This window comes from Mytilus trossulus, chromosome 1, assembly GCF_036588685.1.
Source record: "Mytilus trossulus isolate FHL-02 chromosome 1, PNRI_Mtr1.1.1.hap1, whole genome shotgun sequence".
NCBI classification, from domain to species: Eukaryota; Metazoa; Mollusca; class Bivalvia; order Mytilida; family Mytilidae; genus Mytilus; species Mytilus trossulus.
In genome coordinates, this window is record NC_086373.1 from 58189111 (window position 1) to 58211516 (window position 22406).

The following is a 22406-nucleotide window of genomic DNA, read 5'->3' on the forward strand; positions in this document are numbered from 1 at the left end:
ATGTTTCTTTTCCTGTGATTAGATAAAGGTCAACAACCTTTTCCATTTCTGAACCTTACAAAAATAAAAGTATTTTTTACTTGGTCATGTTTAGGTGTCCTTTTTTGCAAATATCATTTTCATTCAGGAAAATTCATGTTATCTGACAGCCTCTTGATTAATTCAGAAGGTAGGCAAATCAAACAATCAAAGTCCTATATAATGAATATATGTCAGTTTAAAATTTATGACAATAACAGTAAAATCCTAATTTTGATGACGGATAACTGCAAGTCATTTTACAAATCTGAAAAGTAAAAATATTGATGCAAATGCCTGAGTGCATCAGTTACTTTCATTATCTTTTCTATGTGTTTGATAAGAATGTCTTCAAAATTTACCATGTATAGTGCTTGTATAATACATGTATTGTTAAACTTTGCTATTGACAAATGTACACCAACTTAGACTTTCATTTAAAAAACAATTATGATAAAAGTTGAGAATTATTTGTTGGATACCAGTTTCTGTTGATTTTGTTGGTTCTGGACACGTAGAATTATGGAGACTGTGAAAAAATCATGAAAATAAATATCCACAAACATGATAGTTTTACCTAATCCATGAAAATTGGTACCCATAAAAAAATTAATCCACAGTACATGATTGATAGATGTGGTATGATCGAGTGCCAATGAGACAACTCTCCATCCAAATCACAGTTTATAAAAGTACAGTCGCAAGCGACTGTGATAAAAGTAAGCCATTTTAGTTTTTTATGATCATAGTTTTACTATTTCAGTGATGATCAGCATGATTGTAACCTGGTTCATGGTTGCCATTGGGATGTCTATAGCCAGGGAATATGTACCAACAATTCTTTTATTCCAGAGAGGTAGGACATTCTTATTGCATTACCACCATGCCATGCACTTTTATATTTTTGTAATATAAAAGTGCATGGCATGGTGGTAATGTATTCAAATGGCAGCTATAATGGATGATATTGCTAAATGAATAAAGGTTATTTTCTGGTTAAGATTTATGCAAGTGTTCAGTACTGTTTCAGTTCAGATATTTTAGGCAACCTGCATATGCATTTTTATGTTATTCAATTTTAACTACAATTGATTTTTGTCGAGCCTGCAACTTTTGTTGCAGAAAGCTCAACATAGGGATAGTGATCCGGCGGCGACGGCGGCGACGGCTACGGCGGCGGCGGCTGTGTTAGTTCACTTCTTAAAAGCTTTATATTTTAGAAGGTAGAAGACCTTGATGCTTCATACTTTGTATATAGATGCCTCATGTTACGAACTTTCCGTCAGTCACATGTCCAATGTCCTTGACCTCATTTTCATGGTTCAGTGACTACTTGAAAAAAAGTTAAGATTTTTTGTAATGTTAAATTCTCTCTTATTATAAGTAATTGGATAACTATATTTGGTATGTGCGTACCTTGCAAGGTCTTCATGCCTGTCAGACAGTTTTCACTTGACCTCGACCTCATTTCATGGATCAGTGAACAAGGTTAAGTTTTCGTGGTCAAGTCCATATTTCAGATACTATAAGCAATAGGTCTATTATATTCGGTGTATGGAAGGACTGTAAGGTGTACATGTCCAACTGGCAGGTGTCATCTGACCTTGACCTCATTTTCATGGTTCAGTGGTTATAGTTAAGTTTTTGTGTTTTGGTCTGTTTTTCTTATACTATATGCAATAGGTGTACTATAATTGGTGTATAGAATGATTGTAAGGTGTACATGTCTAGCTGACAGGTGTCATCTGACCTTGACCTCATTTTCATAGTTCAGTGGTTATAATTAAGTTTTTGTGTTTTGGTCTGTTTTTCTTATACTATATGCAATAGGTCTTCTATAATTAGTGTATGGAATGATTGTAAGGTGTACATGTCTTGCTGACAGGTGTCATCTGACCTTCACCTCATTTTTTATGGTTCAGTGGTCAAAGTTAAGTTTTTTAGTTTTGGTCTATTTTTCTAATACTTTATGCATTAGGTCAACTTTATTTGGTGTATGGACATATTTTATGATCTTCATGTCGGTTACGCTGGTTTTATCTGACTTTGACCTCATTTTTGCGGTCCATTGCTAAGTTTTAAGTGTTTGTGTGTTTTGGTCTGTTTTTCTTTATTTATAAGCAATAAGTCATCTATAGTTTATTTGTTGTATTGAAGAATTGTTAGCTGTACATGTATGCCTGGCATGGTTCATCTGACCTTGACCTCATTTTCATGGTTGATTGATCAATGTTTCCTTTTCTTTGTTAATGTTGAGTTTATGTGACAGTTGTAATAAAGCTTTATATTTAGGTCTATCAAGATAGTATCAAGGGTTAATAAAGAAGGCGAGACATTTCAGTGTGTGCACTCTTGTTAAAATTAACTCAATGTCATTTCTGCCAAAAAAATAAAAACAAAATTTTCTCCTTGGTTTATGACCATCTTTTCTGACATTTATGATAATTTGGTATATTAGACAAAAAGAGTGAATGTTTTGTAAAATGATTGTTTTGCATTAGCTATCTCAATTAATTTGAGTTATCTCCCCTTTCTAATATTTGGGAAGATAGGTAAAACAATAGTTTTCCTATTAGATCCTGAATATTAAAAAATATGAAGTTAATAATGATTTTGTCAATGTATACATAGCTTTTCTAAAAATCAGCAAATGTGAGATCTATGCAAGGACCAAAGACTACCTCCAGTAAAATATATCAGTTGCACATTTTGTAATTTATTAAATGTATAACTAAATTATTTTATTTCCAGAATTAAAGCTACAGTGTCTTTACCTTGTCTTGGACTATATTCAAATCAAACATTTTCTGAAGATGACGTAATCAGAAAATTCAATGATCTTCTTGTTAATGAAATTCCATCATTAGATAAGACTATGATGCAGCTCAATACGATTCAGGTTTGTACTTGACTATATAACAATAGGGAGATGCGGTAAGATTTCCCGTGAAAAACTTTTCTACAATATATAGGCTATGCAACACAAGGTGTTTGTTTGATACATTGGGACTGAAGAGGGAAATAAGTTAATAAATAATTCTTAAATGATTTCCAAATTTCCAAATATTTGAATGTGATTGGTCCGTTAGATTTATTTGGTTTACAGTGTAAACATTTACACTACTGTAGACCATATTGCTGAAACTAACTTGCAATGATGTTAACATTATGTTGCTTTCACTGTAATGTATTGACATATGAATGGAATTTTTGGGGTTCCAAGAAAGTTGAATTTAAAACAAAATAATTACAAATGTAGGGATTTAAATTATGAACATTGAATATTTTTTTCATAAGATTATTGATTTGTAAACTGAGTAACTGCCTCTCAAACTATACATATACGATAATTAAATATCCATCAGACCTTTATAAAGTTTGTGAATCAGCTTAGTTTTGATTATTTGTTTAGTTAACATCTCATATGATTTGGATACCTAAATTGCTTGAAAGGATTATTTGATTTTTTCCAGTATTAAATACATGTTTGCTTATATTTTTAACAGGACAATACATTAATAGGGAGACAAATCCAGGTTGTATTACAAGGAAGAGTTACTTCCCCTCCTGTATCAGAAATCTGGTGGGATGTACAACAGCTAATAGATAACAGCCACAATGTGACTGTAAATGGGACTGGGTATCACATCATGGTACATCCTGTTACATACCAACAGTTTACAAAGTAATTGTATATATATTTGTTTGCTATGATCATATTGATAAAAATATATAGATTCTACCTCCACAATTCACTGTTTCAGACTCTAAAGGACTATGGTTAATCTCATTGTTTGTTCACCAAAAGGAAAATCATGTTACGTTATTGGTTGAATTCCCATTGTTTAGATCCTTTTTAACCAATCGCAATGTTTTGGTGTAAGCTTTCCAAAATATAACCAATATATAAAAAAGAAGATGTTGTATGATTGCCAATGAGACAACTATCCACAAAAGACCAAAATGACAGAAACATTAACAATTATAGGTCACCGTACGGCCTTCAACAATGAGCAAAGCTCATACCGCATATAGTCGGCTATAAAAGGCCCCTTTAAGACAATGTAAAAGAATGCATTAGATTCTGAAACGTGAATAAGTAAAATTTTATTTCACCATTGGAGATTATTGAATAAAGGCAACAATAGTATACTGCTGTTCAATTGTCATATATTAATCAAGCAAAACACGTCCTGGTTACCAACTAAAAAATAATAAATGAGGATTGCAGATTGTTTTAAATATCAAAGGTATGATTGTACAGCGTTAATAAAATATAAGTTCAAAAAACAGTTTTCTCTTTAATCTTTAAGATGAGACATATTCTGTCTAGTGATGGGAATTTATTTTCTTTTTGTGACATTATTAGGCATGATTAAAAACTACTGCTACACAAAATATCTGTTTGACTTAAATCTCAGACTGATTGGTTATTTTATTAATTAGGGGTTAGATATACAAATTATGATACCTTCTTTTCATTTCTAATAAAATTATGTCATGATTTTTTTTTTCAGTATGTATATATCATTAACTGTGGATGGATTTAATGCTGATAGTTTGATACAAGACCATCCACTTGATGGAAGAGAAGAAATTAGACATGCTGTCATAGAGCTGGCCAAATCATACATTAGACCCCAAATTGTTAAAAGTATCAGAGACTTCAAATCTAGTCTGGTAACTATTAAAATATTGATAAAAATTCAAATATAGAGTTAACATTCAAATATGATTTGACCTTCCATCTTGTATAAGGTCTGCTGATGCACCTGCTGTCTATTCAAATGTTATCAAAAGTGGTCATTATGATTAAAATTTACGATTTTTCTTCATATTTAAGTTAAATCTAATATTCCATAGAAAGTCAACGAAATTTTTATATTTATTAAACCAAATAAAGGAATAACATGAAATTTATAATCTGTCATTGAGTGCCCATGTTTTACTAGCAATATACATATATTTTTAGGATGAAGTGACATTTTCTGTAGACAGTAGCTATGACAACAGTATAGACCTTAGGTCAGAGTATGACATATTACAGAAGGCTGTCACGAATGGCAAGGTCAATGTCACAGTCTTTGATCAGACTTATGATGTCAAATATGTTTTCTTTATTGGCAGTTTTGATCACCTATGTCCAAGGAGCTGTGATGAAGGGTACATATTACTGATAAACATAATCAGAAAGGTTTAATATTGTTTATCTTTGGGGGAAGTGTTGGAAATTATTTTACATGATTAAAAGGTAATATGTGTGTAGAACATTGAGGCAATAAGCAAAAAGGAAACAAAGGAACATTTTATTAAGTTTCACATCAGAAGGGCCAATCCTGATGATTTTGGTAAATTGCACCCAATATTTTTAGCTATACTGTGGTTATTGAAATGGTATTTCCCCACAAAAAAGAATCAATGTAAGCCTATATGTCAGTACATCCCAAAACTGGCTTCAGCTTCTAACTTTAGTTGGCCTCAATCAAATGTTATGAAAATTATGCAAAATGCTTATTACCACTAAACACAGATCAAGTTTCAATTTTGGTGGCATCACATTAACTGTTCTAGAGGTTAGCTGCGGAACCGTAGCTCTTAGGTCCTTATGTTATTTTTTGACCATAGGTCCGCAAGGTATGCCCCTTTACAAATGGAAAAATTGCTGAGCTTCTGTTTACAACCAAATATTTTGAAACTTATATACAATGCTTATTACCACAAAATACAGATCAAGTTTGAATTTTGGTGGTGTCACTTTTATTGTTCTAGAGTTATGCCCCTCTATAAATGGGAAATTTGCTGAATTTTATGTTTCAATCTCTAACTTAAGTTTGCCTCAACCAAATAATATGAAACTTATATGCAATACTTATTATCCACAGTCATATCAACCAAATAATATGAAAATTTTTACCACATAACTTGGATCAAGTTAATTTTGGCGACATTACTTTTATGGTTCTTCAGTAATTTTTCTCTATAACTTTATTTGATATGCAAGCGGCGGTATCATCAGTTTCCCATGGACATATTCCCCATTTGTTTTAGATTGTCATTTTAGATTGTCATTCCAGTTTGATATATACATTTCCCTTAGAATGTATTTCAATAAGTCAACCTTATTATTTTTCAGAACACAGAGTACTTGTAGTATTATCCCAGGGTGTGATTGGTCATACACAGGACAGTGTTTAGCGGACATAGTTTTTCCAGAAAAGTAATATTACATTGCATAGAATAACTATTAAAAGTAAACATAAAACAAGCATAAAAAAAAAATAAAAAAATATTGAATCCAAGACTGTATAACTGTAAAGCATTTATCAAGTTATCTGATCTGTGTTTTTTAAGTTTCGTTTATATCATAAACTTTTATAATAATCATCAAAGCATAATGAGTTTAAATGCAATAATAATCATAAGAAAAAGGACAAAATGTTTTAAGTTTTATTTATATATATATATAAATATACAACTCGTCTAAACATCAACCCAACAATGTTAGATCTGTAAATTTGCTTTTGCAAATTATTGGTTCTTCCTTTGCCGGGATTCGAACCCATGCTACTGTGATATCGTGACACCAAATCGCCTGCACTGCAGTCGTCCCGCTAGACCACACGACCACCTGGGCTCTCAAAAAAAGAGCTTTCGGTTGGCATGTGTTACCTTTCCACGTCAGTTTTAATCTAGCCGCGTACTACAGTACATGATATATAAGGCATGAAGATGTTATTGTTACAGATCAGCTAAATTATCTATAGTAAAGGATATATGTATTTTTTTTTATCCTTCAGGAAGAAAATCAATGTTGTTTTTCCCTGTGTAGACATAAGAAAGCTGACAGATCCAGAGAAAAACAATTTGTTGTCCAAATCTACACAACATATCACCAAATACTTAAAAACAAAGACATTGTCAAGTGTTGTTACTTCTGTTCATTATCAAAAGGTATGCCTCCTCTGGTCTTTTTAAACTTTTACTTCTTTAAGAATTTTTTTAAAAGTTGAACCTGTCTTTTCATTATTTCTTGCTTGATTTGACTTCTTAGTAACATCATAGATGCCTTGTATGAAGCAAGAATTAATCTCTCTTTCTTGTAAAGCACCTGAGTTTGAGTATGGTGTCATATAAGTTTTTTTTACATACCCTCCACAGCAAATGGAAAATTGCATATAAATTGAAAATCCATGTAAAATAATCAATTGCTTTTATATATATAAGTTAGAAGTAATTAACCCTATGAGCCACTTTTAGATGAAATTTATTACTTTTTCAGGAAAATCTTAGCCACATTGTCATTACAAAATGTATAATGTAAGCTACTTTTTAGAAATAATACAATTACTTTTGTAGGATAATCCTAACCATATTGTCATTAACCTGCAAGCCACTTCTAGATCTCCCCCATTATCTGATTTGTACAAGGTCACTGAACAGTGGTTGAAGGACAAGAACTTACATCTATCTTTTAACAATTACACTGTATTAGGCAGATCAATCAATGATTTTACAAGGTAAATGTAATTATCGCTATTGTATGAAATTTTCCTTTGCTCTTACTGACTGATAATTTCCTTTCTAAAAACAGTAGAGGGATTTGAAAAATTATTGCTAGAAACTAAAGACCCACATGCTGCTATCAATGAAAACATCAACTTCGTCATAGACAAAATGGTTATAAACAGATGATCATTGGTCATCTCAACTCGATTGGTTTTCTCAGTTTCACCTTACCGGCTGAAGCTACTGACTCAATATGCTTCAGAGACCACTGCATGGTCTGTGTTATAAGAACGTTAATTTTGAATCCCTTTGTAGTGCATTTCATATAGATTTAACCTGTACTAGAATACCACCTGTCTATTGGAACAATTTTTTTTACTCTCTCTTTTGTGGTCACTTAAACAGATTTCAGAAAAATAAGAACTATGAGATTTCCTTAAAACTAGATTTGTGTCATAAGAACGTTAATTTTGTATCCCTTTGTAGTGCATTTCATATAGATTTAACCTGTATTAGAATACCGCCTGTCTATTGGAACAATTTTTTTACTCTCTCTTTTGTGGTCACTTAAACAGATTTCAGAAAAATAAAAACTATATGAGATTTCCTTAAAACTTGATTTGTATGAAAATGCAAAATTATTATCATTAGACATTTTGTCTATTCTTATTACTGGGGTATACTAAATATGTTAATGCATTTTTGAAGTAGTTTGCAATATACATAAAGTTCAGAAACTGTTATCAGACAATTAACGTAGCAATGCCTTTGCAGGCCCGTAGCCAGGAATTTCCAAGGGGGGTTTCGTTGGACTCACAAACTCGACTTTAACAGTCACAATTCCAACAGAACATTGAATTTAACAGTGCTTATTTGTTTTCAAGGGGGGGGGGGGTCGTCCAAACCCCCTGGCTATGGGTATGCTTTGGTCTGGTTTGAATGATTATATATTAAACATAAATATCCTAGAGATCAGGATAAATGAAAATCGTAAATGGTTACTGAACATAAGAAAATAAAACCTATGTATTAGGGTTGATTGTGTTCTGAAAGAGGAGAGTTAAACGTTTTGCATTATCTCAAAACGCAACCTCCAGAAAAAAAAAGTTTTGTTAAAGACACCAATCTTTATTGTGTTTAAAACTATGCAGACAACAGCAAAATTTAGAAGTCTTTTGAGGTGCAGAGTTCTAGCAGCATTTGAAAAGACTTTCAACAGGTATATCATAATTTTGCAGAACATTTTGAAATTTATACATCATTTTTACTGTTAGTTTAGCAAAGACTATAAGAATTTGAAATCAACATTTTATAGATCTTATCTTCTCTTTTCAGCATTTCAGTAGCACTGGAATTTTCAAACATCAATTTCACAGAATTATCAATATATAAAAGAATGGATTGGATAAAAGAAATATCAAGGAGAGTGAAATTAATTCTTAGTGATGGAGTTAGTGTAGACAATGTGTGGTTGACTTTGGTAAGAAAACAGGTTTTTGATTATCGCTATGATTAGATGTGAAGAGAATAATTCCATGTATTGTTGCAATATATGGTAGGAAAACTGAAAAGGGTATCTTTGCTTGAACTCAAACCTTCAGTTTTAATCCTAATCTTATATTTAATACATACTGATTTTTTTTATAGGCTTTGTTACAATTATTTTGAGCAGATATATCATGTTATGGAAAGGCATTCATTAAAAAATACAGGTCAAGAGATTGTAACATTCTGGAATGGCTAGAAGACTTGGAAATTCCTTGTCAAGACTGGTATTTTTTGTTATCTCTCCTTAATTTAATGTAACTGAATATCAATAAGCAGGATGAATTTAAACATGGCTACATTCCATCGTTCTTCCCTTTAAAAATGTTAGCAAAAACAGCTGCCTTTTAAAAGAAGCACAAATAATAATTTCGTTACTGTGAAGGGTAAAAGAAATGTATACCTTTGACAAATGCCAAGACAATTTGGTAAAAGAAGCATCGCCATGTGCATTTACTTGGTTTACATAAAAATATGAAAGATGTTCATTAGATGGAAGAAATAGACTAACAACCAATCAAGATCAAGCATCATAAGGTGTAATAATTAAGTCAGACTATATATTGGTGTTTTTTTCTTCCACACTGTTTTAAACTGATATTGTTAAAACTGCACAGGTTATTTGCATACATATATTAAAGAAAGGAATTGAAGGTCAATAAAGTTGGCCATTGATTAAGTGTTTAAATATTCTTTTTGTTGGGTGTTCTGAGATTTCCTTATCCACAGTTCAAGATGTCATATCCATTGTATTCATATTGATAGGTATTCATTTCAACTGCTATATATTGCACTTTTTTTTAATAGAATTACAGTATTTTTGATATTAAAAGAAGCAACAACATATCACACCATATTGATTTGGATAAAGACATAGAGAAAGTACAGACATTTATAAACCTTGGTGGATTAACATTCCATTCAGAGAGCAATCCTGTAACACCACACTATGTTCTCATGAATGGCAATATAGATTGTAGCATTTGTAATCTAACAACTCAAATTTGTAAAATGGAAAGAAAATGTTTCTGGCAAGGAAAATGGGATGTTAAGTTTTGTAATGCTGTAAAGAATCCTGATAAGTAAGTTGAACAAAGGATAAAGTATTTTGTGTTGTACATGTAGTAATTCTTGGTGATAATCTCAAAGGCATGAAAGAAACACCAGGAATTAACTAAAACACAGTTCAGAAGGTTCTGTTTTTTTCCTCACTTTTATAAATACCACAAATTCATCTGATATTTTTTTCATATAATTCATATCACTGCTGTGAAACAAAGCTTACAACTACATAAAGGGAACCTTTAACAATATCGGCTCTGGTTGTACAATGTTTTTTTTTGTGACTAACTTATTAATTGTTGATCATCAATTTTAACCCTTCACCACAGTTTTTTTTATCTGTAAATATATAGCACATAAGAGTTCCAAATAGAATTCTTTCCTTTAAGAATCTTGGAAAAAAATCAATCCATCTGAAACCAATGCATTATATTCATTTCAAATGGAAAAAAGGGCCAAAGATACCAAAGGGATATTCAAGTTGAGAGAAACTGACAATCCCATGGTAAAAATTGAAAGACAACAAAAAGAGAAACAATCCAGAAAACTAAAGACTAAGCAACATTAAAACCACCAAACAAACTGGGGGGTGCTCAATAAGAGAAAGCAAATCCTGCTATACTTGAGGCACTTTTCCTGCTACTCATATTAAGTAGATATAAGATGAGTTGTCTCATTCAGTATTGTTACAAATAGAATACATGTAAATATTTTTGATACATTTGTAGATTTACTTATGAAGTACTTCTGCCATGTAATCAAACTCAGACATTGACCTTGGATGAAAAGAAAGAATCAGAGATTGTATTGTACAACAAGATTCTACAGTTACTGCATCCTGCTGGACAGCACATAATTAATTCTGTTCATATCCAACAGGTATTGATTCAAGGGATCATAGCATTTCATGTCTGTTTAGCATCAGGGTCAGACATGTACTGCTTTTTATTAGGTCAGTGAAATTGGAGCCGCTTGTAGTAGGTCAATGATATTTGGTATGGCCTGGTCTATTAAATTGAAACGTTTTCTTAGTTTTCATGCATATAACAAGTCTCTACTGAGGGATTTGTGACAGATTTTTTCATTATCTTACTCTCAAAAATGTAAACTTCCAGAAACCTTAGTGGATGGCGTTAAGCAGTTTTTAAATGATAGAACAATATTCTTTAATTTTATAACCTATTTCAAAATTCTGCAACTTGTAAAATATCAAATTCTTGTAACACTTGCTGTGTTAAGAATATATAGCTCATTTATAATTTTGCAGTTATATTATTTTTTTCATATTACATGTATTTTGTATTTTAATCTTATATGATGTATATATCAGGAAGGAGTCACCATTGAATTACAGACCAGTCCATTATATCCATACCTAGAAAGATATGCTGAAATGTTACACCAACAAGTAGACTTCAGAACAGGATTTAACTTTAGTCCACCAAATAAAACAACAGTTTTAGTACCAAGGCATATGGAAGATTTTACAAAGTAAGCTAAACTGACATTTATGTATTTTAGATATATGTCTTTAATGCTAGTCATTCTGCATAGATCATCAAAATTATAAATGAAAATAGGTTTGAGCAAGGTTTGAAATAAGCAACAAATTATTTGGGACATCCTGTTTAGTCTTACTTCTAGTTTATCAATATGCTGCATGAACCTATTTTGAACACATTTTTCTATTACTTCTGGTCAGTAGCCTGACAAAAAAAGTTTTATAAACCTTTTCACATAGGTTAGATTCATACTTCCTGTTTATCCTTCTTTGAATTGTTCAATCTGTTGAATGAATTCATCCCATACAGTAGGATGACCTATAGTTCTTAATTTCTGTGTTAATGGTCTGTTGTGGAGAGTCGTCTCATTGGCAATTATACCACATCTTCTTTTTTATAATCATTATTGGTTACCATATACTCCTGTTAAAATATATGATAACTATGTTCAAACTCCGTGCTCCTTAAACTATGATGCCTGGAGCAAATAAATTGTTATGCACCTCTGATCATGGTGACAGCATTTTTAACACCAATGACAGACACAATGTCCAAAATGACACAACTGTATTTATTAAAAAAATTAAAACTCGTAAACTTAAATGAAAAATTATCATTGACACTATTGTGTTAACGGACTACAGTGGGATATGTATGGGATTACTTTGAAATGTATGACAATTACAACAAGGCTTCCACTACTTGTTGTGAACTGAGATGGAACATAAATACATACACTAAAATTTTGTTTCAATTTTTCTTACAACCTGTATATATTTATTATTTTTCAGTGCTGATATAACATTAAATTTTAGAAGTATAGACTTTGATGCCATAGTTAACAGTGGACTAGCTAGTTATTCACAGATATCATCATTGTTAAATAGAAAGCTTAATTTGTTCATGTTGGGAGAAATAATACAGTCTTACCAAGTGAGGACAATAGAGAAGGTAAACTTTTATTAAAAAAATATGGATTTAAAAAAAAAGGGGGGTATTTTTTTCTACTGGTAATATTTACTGGAGAAGTTAAAATATTGTGTGGAAGTATTCCATGAAATTTTTTGAGTTTTATAAATATCTTTAGTACAATATTATTTACCAACACAACAATAGTTTCGTTATTCAAAGGGATGAAATAAAAATAATCTTACCTTACAACACATTCAATATGGGTCATGACTTGACAGTTAAGGTGGGGAGGGGGGGGGGGGAGTTTATATAGAAATAAGAAGAGGTGGTATTATTGTAAAAATGTAGTTTGCAGCAATCTCACAATATGGGTGTAGTAATGAAGCAAAGAAGAGTAAAGCTGTTTAATCATTGATCTTTGGTGAATAACTGCCACATTTTTCTTTGTTGTTAGATCAAAGGAACACAAATCTTTGCAAAAAGTAATTTAACAAAAATACCAAACTCTGAGTAGAATTCAAAACAGAAAGTCCTGAATCAAATGGCAAATCAAAAGCTCAAACAATTCAAACTAATGGATAACAACTGTCATATTCCTTATGGTACATGCATATTTTTATGTAGAAAGTGGTGGATTAAACCTGATTTATAGCTAGCACTCTTTTATGATTATTAAATGACTTGAGTAAGAACATTGCTCCATCCTTCCATAGTAATTATAACTAAATAGATTTTTTTGAAGTGTGGATATACAAATTACCTGACGATACCAATAGTATTTGATATTTCAATATTTTGATTTAAGGATTATATTAAGTTCAGCCTAAAGAAGAGATATGACAGCCATATTGAATTATCAAGGGAGATAACTAAACTAAAGCATCTGGTTGAAGGTGGAGATTTTGATGTAGATATTAATTACATCAGGCCTGTCACAGCAACAAGGATGTCTGTACTGGGAACATTTGATGAGTATGATATGTTTACTTTGTTTGTTAATCTAATATTGCTGATTTTTTTTATTGCTGTTAAATCTCTAATACATATGATACAACAAGTGTTCAAATTTGTCCATATGTTTAGGTGTATAATTTTCTTCTGTCTTTTTGGTTTAAAATTGGACACCCACTTAAGTCATTTTGGACTTTTTTTCTTCACAATTTCCAGATATTTAGGGATGATACTCGAAGAAGCTTTATATTTAAAATTTGATGCAGAGTAAGAATTAGGTTGATTTGATGTTGGACTTTGGAGGAGTGTTTTGGACATGTTTATTATAATTTTCAACAATCTTTTAAGTTTTGAAAAGCATATTACAAGGCAGAATGTCATAACTTACCCATTACATTTTTTTGGTCTAGTTGTTGTCTCTTTAACATATTCCTCACTTGCATTCTCAATTATATTGGTTCAACCGGCCCTTCAACTTGAGCTGAGCACTTCTTGATTAATTGTTTTTTTTTTTAAGACTTCATATACATTTAAAATATTTCTAACTGGATATTCAGCCTTAAAAAAATGATACCAATCTTTCAATTAAGGGACTTATCATTATTTATCTGGGCTGGTCAAAATACAGGGGGGATCAAGTTTTTTTCTGTGTGTGGAAAAGGGGGGTTCAAATTTTTTTATAATTTCAAAGTGGGGGGGATCAATATTTTTTACACATGGAAATAAGTATTTCACATACTTTAAAAGTAAAATCACAAAAATACTGAACTTAGAGAAAAATCAATGGGGAAAGTCCATAATCACATGGCAAAATCAAATAGCAAAACGCATCAAAAAGGAATAGACAAGAACTGTCATATTCCTGACTTGGTACAGGCATTTTCAAATGTAGAAATGGTGGATTAAACATGGCTCAAGAGACAACATGTCAAGAAGAACATTGCAACAGCCAAATCGAAATATATTTTTAGCACAATTTATATATACCCAGTTAAATTAGACATCATAAGAATTTGGTGATGTAGGTGCTTCATAATCCAAATAATTCAGTCATATTTACATGTATTTCACTCACTTTGATCACTAAATTAACAAGCATTACTGTCAAGTTTTGTTTTATTCAGCTTAATAGTTTGAGAGAAATTAAGTATTGATTAAAGAGAAATCTACAGCGATTTGTGCAAAATATTGTCCAAAAATACAAAGCATGCCGCATCATGAAAGAATATTATGTAGAGTAATAAATTCTCGAATAAATGATTAAATATTCATCTTAGAATTTGCATACAAACAGTTGAATATTGAATACAAAATGATTTTGAGATGATGAACACCACTAATGTAACTTTTTATTTTCATTACAAGATCTCTTTGGGTCCATTTATTCCTCTTTATACACCCGCAAAATTTGTACTTTAAGTCTAATAAATCAAAATTTGTACTATCACACATTTGACAATAAATGAGTAACTTAATTGTTCAAGCTTAAAGCATGAACTATCTCCATATTAAATAGATATAGGAAGATGTGGTGTGAGTGCCAATGAGACAACTCTCCATCCAAGTAACAATTTAAAAAGTAAACCATTATAGGTTAAAGTACGGCCTTCAACACGGAGCCTTGGCTCACACCGAACAACAAGCTATAAAGGGCCCCAAAATTACTAGTGTAAAGCCATTCAAACGGGAAAACCAACCTTCTAATCTATATAAACCAAAACGAGAAACGAGAAACACGTATATATTACATAAACAAACGACAACTACTGTACATCAGATTCCTGACTTAGGACAGGTGCAAAGTCTAGTGACTCAATCAACATTTCACTGTTTTATTTGATCACCCCCAGTAAAAACATTCAAAAAAATTTAATCCCCCCCTCCATCAAACATGCCAAAACTTAAACATGCAAGACACATAAAACTTAAGGACATATAATAGATTCCTCTTAGTAAATAATGTGTTGTTGCTGTTTCAAAAAGTTACTATTAGGATCAAGTTTTCTTTAAGAGCACAATACAGTAAATTAAAAACAAAAGTCAGAAAAAAATTACTCAAATCACCTACTTATTTTCATGGAAGAGGCCTCATGGAAGTGCCCTATTTCAAGACAATTTCCCCTCAAATATGTTTTTTGACTCAATCCACTATATATATAAATATATCATTTTCAATATTTTCGTGAAAGAACCTGATAAGTGTTTTGCATGTTTAAGTTTTGGCATGTTTGATAGAGGGGGGGGGGATCAAATTTTTTTGAATGTTTTTACTGGGGAGGATCAAATAAAACAGTGAAATATTAAAGGGGGGGATCAAGAAATTTTGCATGTTTGATTTCAAAATGACCAGCCCCCCCTCCCAGGTAAAAAATGATAAGTCCCTAAATATGTGCTTGTTTCTTTTTCAAAATTTGTTTTGCTTTGCAGCTTTAGATTAAACAGTCTGTAATTTTCAAGACTTGAAAATCCATCACAATAAGGTATATCATGCTTAACATCAGAGAATTAACTCAACATTGGTTCATCATTCAAAGGAGTAGGTCCGGTGTCATATGGTATTTTGAACCCCCTAAAAATTGAACCCGGGGTCAAAATACCATGCGGTAAAATGACCCCGGGGTCATTATACCGCATGGTATTTTGACCCCGGGGTCATTTTTCACATATGGTATTTTTAACCCCCCTGCGGTATATTGAACCCCCCTGTTTTTGAGAAATAGTATTGCAGATAATCTTATTTACAATTTATTGGCTATTATTTTTTTTTAATTAGAGGTTATGAGTAGGGGGTTCAATATACCGCAGGGGGGTCAAAATACCATGGCTATATACAATTTTGCAAAATATCTTTTCCAGTATGCTAAATACATATAAACTACTTATTGGAGTATTATAACTATTTTAAGGAGTTAGAATAGCTAGTATTTTTGAAATTTAAGGTCTATGGTAGGGGGTTCAATATACCGCAGGGGGGGTCAAAATACCATGGAAATTAATTTTTTTCCTAATATCTTTTTCAGAATTTTAAATACATGTACATACAAACTACGTATTGGAGTATTATAACTATGTTTAGGAGTTAGACTAGCAAGATTTTTTTAACTTCGGGGACTATGGTAGGGGGTTCAACAACCTCAGGGGGTCAATATACCATGACTAAGTAAAATTTTCAAAATATCTTTTTGAAGAAAAAATATTTTCATGGTATTTTGACCCCCTACCATGGTATATTGACCCCCCTATTATAGACCTTGAATTTCAAAAACCCAAGCTATTCTAACTCCTTAACATAATTATAATACTTCAATTTGTAGTTTGTATGTATTCAACATGCTGGAAAAGATATTTTGAAAATTTTACTTAGCCATGGTATTTTGACACCCCTGCGGTATATTGAACCCCCTACCATAGACATTCAATTTCAAAAATTCAAGCTATTCTTAATCCTTAATATAGTAATAGTACTCCAATAAGTAGTTCATATGCATTTAACATGCTGGAAAAGATAATTTGAAGAAAAAATATTTTCATGGTATTTTGACCCCCTGAGGTATATTGAACCCCCTTCTATAGACCTTGATTTTCAAAATTTCAAGCTATTCTAACTCCTTAACATAGTAATAATACTTCAATAAGTTGTTTGTATGTATATAACATGCTGGAAAAGATATTTTGAAAATTTTACTTAGCCATGGTATTTTGACCCCCCTGCGGTATATTGAACCCCCTACCATAGACATTCAATTTCAAAAATTCCAGCTATTCTTAATCCTTAACATAGTTATAATACTCCAATAAGTAGTTAGTATGCATTTAACATGGTATGCATTTAACATGCTGGAAAAGATATTTTGAAGAAAAATATTTTCATGGTATTTTGACCCCCCTACCATGGTATATTGAACCCCCTACTATAGAGTATAGACCTTAAATTTCAAAAACCCAAGCTATTTTAACTCCTTAACATAATTATAATACTCCAATCAGTAGTTTGTATGTATTTAACAAACTGGCAAAGATATTTTGAAAATTTTACGTAGCCATGGTATTTTGACCCCCTGCGGTATATTGAACCCCTTCTATAGACCTTAATTTTCAAAAATTCAAGCTATTCTAACTCCTTAACATAGTAACAATACTCCAATTTGTAGGATGCATGTATTCAACATGCTGGAAAAGATATTTTAAAAAGTTTACTTAGCCATGGTATTTTGACCCCCTGTGGTTTATTGAACCCCCTTCTATAGACCTTGATTTTCAAAAATTCAAGCTATTCTAACTTCTTAACATAGTAATAATACTTCAACAAGTTGTTTGTATGTATATAACATGCTGGAAAAGATATTTTGAAAATTTTACTTAGCCATGGTATTTTGACCCCCTACGGTATATTGAACCCCTTCTATAGACCTTAATTTTCAAAAATTCAAGCTATTCTAACTCCTTAACATAGTAATAATACTCCAATTTGTAGTTTGAGTGCATTTTTAAAACATGCTTGAAAAGATATTTTGAAGAAGAAGAAAAATTTCATTGTATTTTGACCCCCCCCCCCCCCCCTTCCATGATATATTGAACCCCATCCTATAGACCTTTAATTTTAAAAATCCCAGTTTTTCTAACTCCTTAACATAGTTTTAATACTCCAATAAGTTGTTTGTTTGTATTTAACATGCTGGAAAAGATATTTTGAAAATTTTACTTAGCCATGTTATTGTACCATGGTATATTGAACCCCCTACTATACATCTAAAGACCTTTCATGTTAAAATATCTTGCTACTGTAACTCCTTTACATATTTATTATACTCCAATCAGTAGTTTGTATTTATTTTATTAGCTTGAAAAGATGTTTTGAAAATTTTACTTTTTAAAATCAAGTGAGCCATGGTAATTTGACCCCCTCCCCCTTTTTTACCATGGAGAATTCAAACTTAAAAGTCTACCATTCTATATAAATATTTTAAATTTCAAAGAATTATAGTGTCCAAGCTACATGGTCTAGTTTTAATGCTTTAAGAAGTTTTTTGAATGAAATTTTGTTGGTTAAGACTTCAGAGCACTTATACCAAGCAAATATTTTTCTTTTAACCAATCATTGAAAATTGACCTCCCCTTCTTGTATAAATGATTTTTAATATTTGATTAGCTTTTATATAATGTTAAATGTTTTATTAATCATCTAAAATGAAAAAAACAGGGGGGTTCAATTTACCATGGGGGTTCAATTTCCATACAGGGGGGGTTCAATTTACCATGGGGGAGTTCAATTTACCATAGCGGTATTTTGACCCCGGGGTCATTTTACCATGGGGTTCAAAATACCATATGACACCGGTAAGGAAAGGACCGAATTTGGCCTCAAATTTCAGGTTCATCTGATGAAAGATTTTGACCACTTTTTAAACACTTAAGTGTCTATTTCATTTCACACGAAAACCGTCTAAAATATAACTAAAATGCTAGAATTGTGAAGATTTCAGTAATTTAGCATGAATTGATGGTGCTAGTACCTGTTATATGTGCATTGTATTGTACAAAACAGTCCATTTCTATGTAGCAGAAGCATCCTACTGTACAATAAATAACTAAAAGTTTACATTTTAACAATTTTGTAAAACTGCTATATTTTGGGGCCGAAAAGGGGTCTTACTGGACCTACTCCTTTAGATTTATCTAACCATTATCATTTTTATTATAATTGTAGATTGTGTGACAATTTAGCAGTTCAGAGTACAGGACCAGTTATTAACACTTTACCCACAGTGGCTTCCAATGTATCAACACATCAGGTAAAATAATTACAGGTGTTTAAAACCAGCAGGTCCACATGATACTTATTTTGAATTTCAAATTTTAACAAAATTGTTGAAAAATATAAGTTTATTTTATGAGGAAAATGTCTTGATGTTACTTATATTTATACTATGAGTGCTCTGTAGTTAATTTGCAATATATCCAAGTATAACAGATATCTTTATAGAACCAGGTACTTTATAAAACAAGGAGATGTGGTATGATTGCTAAATAGACAAATATCCATCAGGGTGGAAGGTTAAATGAAGTGGTAGGGAACTGAACAGCATATATCAAAGAGAAAAATCTATACAGTAAAGTTGGACATGAAAAAGTTGAAAGAATTCAATTAAGAAAACTAACAACTGGTACCTAATTTATAACAAAACAATTTATTAAAAAAACAAAAGTGACAGCCATGTATATTCAGTACTCCATGGAAAGGTACAGGCTCATGACTAGGGAAGGCATGTAATGAATGTTGAGGGGTAAAACATGTTGTTAGTATTCAACCCTCCCCCTAAACTGGGACAGTAGTGTTCAATATAGCAAAACACAAGAACAAACTATAAAAATATATAACTTTGTTTACTGATATTTCTAATTCCAGATACCAATAGCCATGATTCCTGTGCCAACTATATTGGTTTTATACAATAGCTCTACTGCTAATGTACCTAATCTACAAACAGTTATAGAAACTATGTATGTTGATGTATGTTTTATTGAGATGATGAAAAGTCCTGTTGCTATGGAGTCTTTTTCATGGAACACATGTTCCTTTAATACCCCAGTGAAAGATAATACAGTAAGTCATATAGCTAAGGAGTCTTTTTAAGCAACAGATGATCCTTCAATACTCTGAATATTTTAATGCATATACTTATTGTTTTACAGTTGATTATCAGTTAAAATGTACTCTATAAATTCATTCAATTCCATAGATACCAATTTTTGTGGTTAGAAAAAAAAAGTTTTTTCATGGCTATTTGATTTCATAAAATTGCCAAAATTTCATACAAGCCTATAAAAAAAACTTTTCATTAAGAGTTTAAAATCATGGTTTACTTATACCTAAATGTTGGTATCCCACAAATAGTAATTAATCTACAGTTTAAACTTCAGTATGAAACTTTTATTATTATAAGATATAAGAGTAGTTTCTATATATATAATGAGTTAATGATTGGTCTATATTCCAGATAAAAACTGAAAGATTAGATCCTGACCATATTGGACCAGTCCAATGGACCATTATTGGTGTGGGAGGCATATTTATTCTAGCATTAGCTTTATGGGCTATCCAAGGAAGTGAGTATACACATATTGCAGTACATATGAGATAATAAAGGGCAATGCAAAATCCAATAAAAGCAAAGATCCCATTGCAAAAGTGAAAAATGAAAAAAGGCCAAAAAAAAACCCCAACATTTCACAGAAAAGTTGAGAGTGATTAACACAAATCTCACCACAAATCAAGGGTGAGTTCAGGTTTGTGGAAGGGCTAGCACTAACATATTTTAGACCGATTGCTTTTCTTATTCTATTCTTAGGCATAGCCTCACCAATTAGGATGTAGCCACGGTAGCATACCTTTATTAAGTAAGAGATCATCATGTCAAACAAACTGTCATACAGCCTTTTTTTAAAAGGGTTTTCTTAAAGACGTTACAGGTGAAATTGCCCACTGTGATAGCAGTTTAACAGTATATTAATAGGATAATCAATAGTTTTTTCATTTTTAGTTCATGAAATGACAAAGAAGAACAAGTCCAAAGAATCAGCTCCACAGAACTGCAGTATTGAAGATACAGAATGAACTGATTCATGTTTAGATCAATTGACCAACTGTGCAGCTGTGAACCTTTCTCATCATTTTGCATCCTTTCTGTATAAAATTTTTAGTGCCATGAACTTTTATATTTTATACATGTATTATCTTCTGAGACCATTGACACACTAAGACAATTAAAATCGAACTGAACCACAAAATCATCTTGATAATGTGTTGGGTCAGTTATTTTTCATTTCTACAAACAACAAGCCAATATGATTTCCACTTATTAATGTAGCATAAAGGACTAAAGAAGATATAACCATATTTATCAATTATATTATATTGATCAAAAATGAAAACCCTATATAATGTACTGTTAAATAAGTGAAAGTTCTTAATTAGTATACATGTATTACATAATTATGTAAATATGTGTAACATGGAAATAGACTTCAATGTTCTTTTTGTGTATTTTACAATATTTATTGCAATATTTTTATTATTGACTGTCATTATATGAATACATACATAGTGTCCATATACTTATATACCCTTTAATAAACATGATGGTGATAACCAATGACAAAATTATATAAAAAAGAAGATGTGGTATGATTGCCAATGAGACAACTATCCACAAAAGACCAAAATGACACAAACATTAACAATTATAGGTCACCGTATGGCCTTCAACAATGAGCAAAGCCCATACCACATATAATCAGCTATAAAAGTCTCTGATAAGACAATGTAAAACAATTCAAGCGAGAAAACTAACGGCCTCATGTAAAAAAGAATGGCAGGTACACCATATGCACTATATGTAATATCATGTTATATCTATATGAAAATATAGAGATGTGGTATTATTTCAAATGAGACAATTACCCATCAATGACCCACCCAAAAAAAGAAAATATGTGTATGTAGGCATATTAATATTAAGTTTAGGTTTTAACCTAAATGGTAAGTTTTTATTTTGCTAATGACCTTGGATCCATTATCTATGTACTGCTGTAAAATATATAATTAAACAAAACATTTTTTCCTCTACATCTTCACTTATATGCTGACTTGGCAGTTTTCTTCTCCATTGTCAATTCTTAAAAAATTGTCCTTGCATAGCAAACAACAATTATTGTCACAATATTGTTTCTTAAGACATATATATTAAATGAAGTAAATAACATTGTAAGATATTTCTAACATGTATTACCCAAATGTTTCTCAAGATGTCCCAAGACTCTGTTGATCAGCTACTATGATTAATTGTGTAATACAAAAAGTGAAAAGTTATGTTTGTGCATCATAGTTTAATAGGTGGATTCTTACCAAAA

At 31.3% G+C, this 22406-nt stretch overlaps 1 protein-coding gene across 1 annotated transcript; it reads left to right on the top strand.

Moving 5' to 3' along the window:
• The first annotated feature begins 363 nt into the window (after positions 1-363).
• LOC134681259 (uncharacterized) lies at positions 364-21426 on the top strand. The gene is made up of 19 exons (XM_063540839.1): positions 364-383; positions 782-874; positions 2770-2917; positions 3525-3703; positions 4536-4698; positions 4991-5181; positions 6152-6235; positions 6816-6969; positions 7375-7535; positions 8860-9004; positions 9877-10151; positions 10860-11010; positions 11462-11622; positions 12425-12584; positions 13351-13517; positions 19204-19288; positions 19903-20100; positions 20495-20603; positions 21038-21426. The coding sequence occupies exons 1-19, from the start codon at positions 364-366 to the stop codon at positions 21109-21111; spliced, it is 2718 nt and encodes a 905-aa protein (XP_063396909.1). The 3' UTR covers positions 21112-21426.
• The last annotated feature ends 980 nt before the right edge of the window (positions 21427-22406 follow it).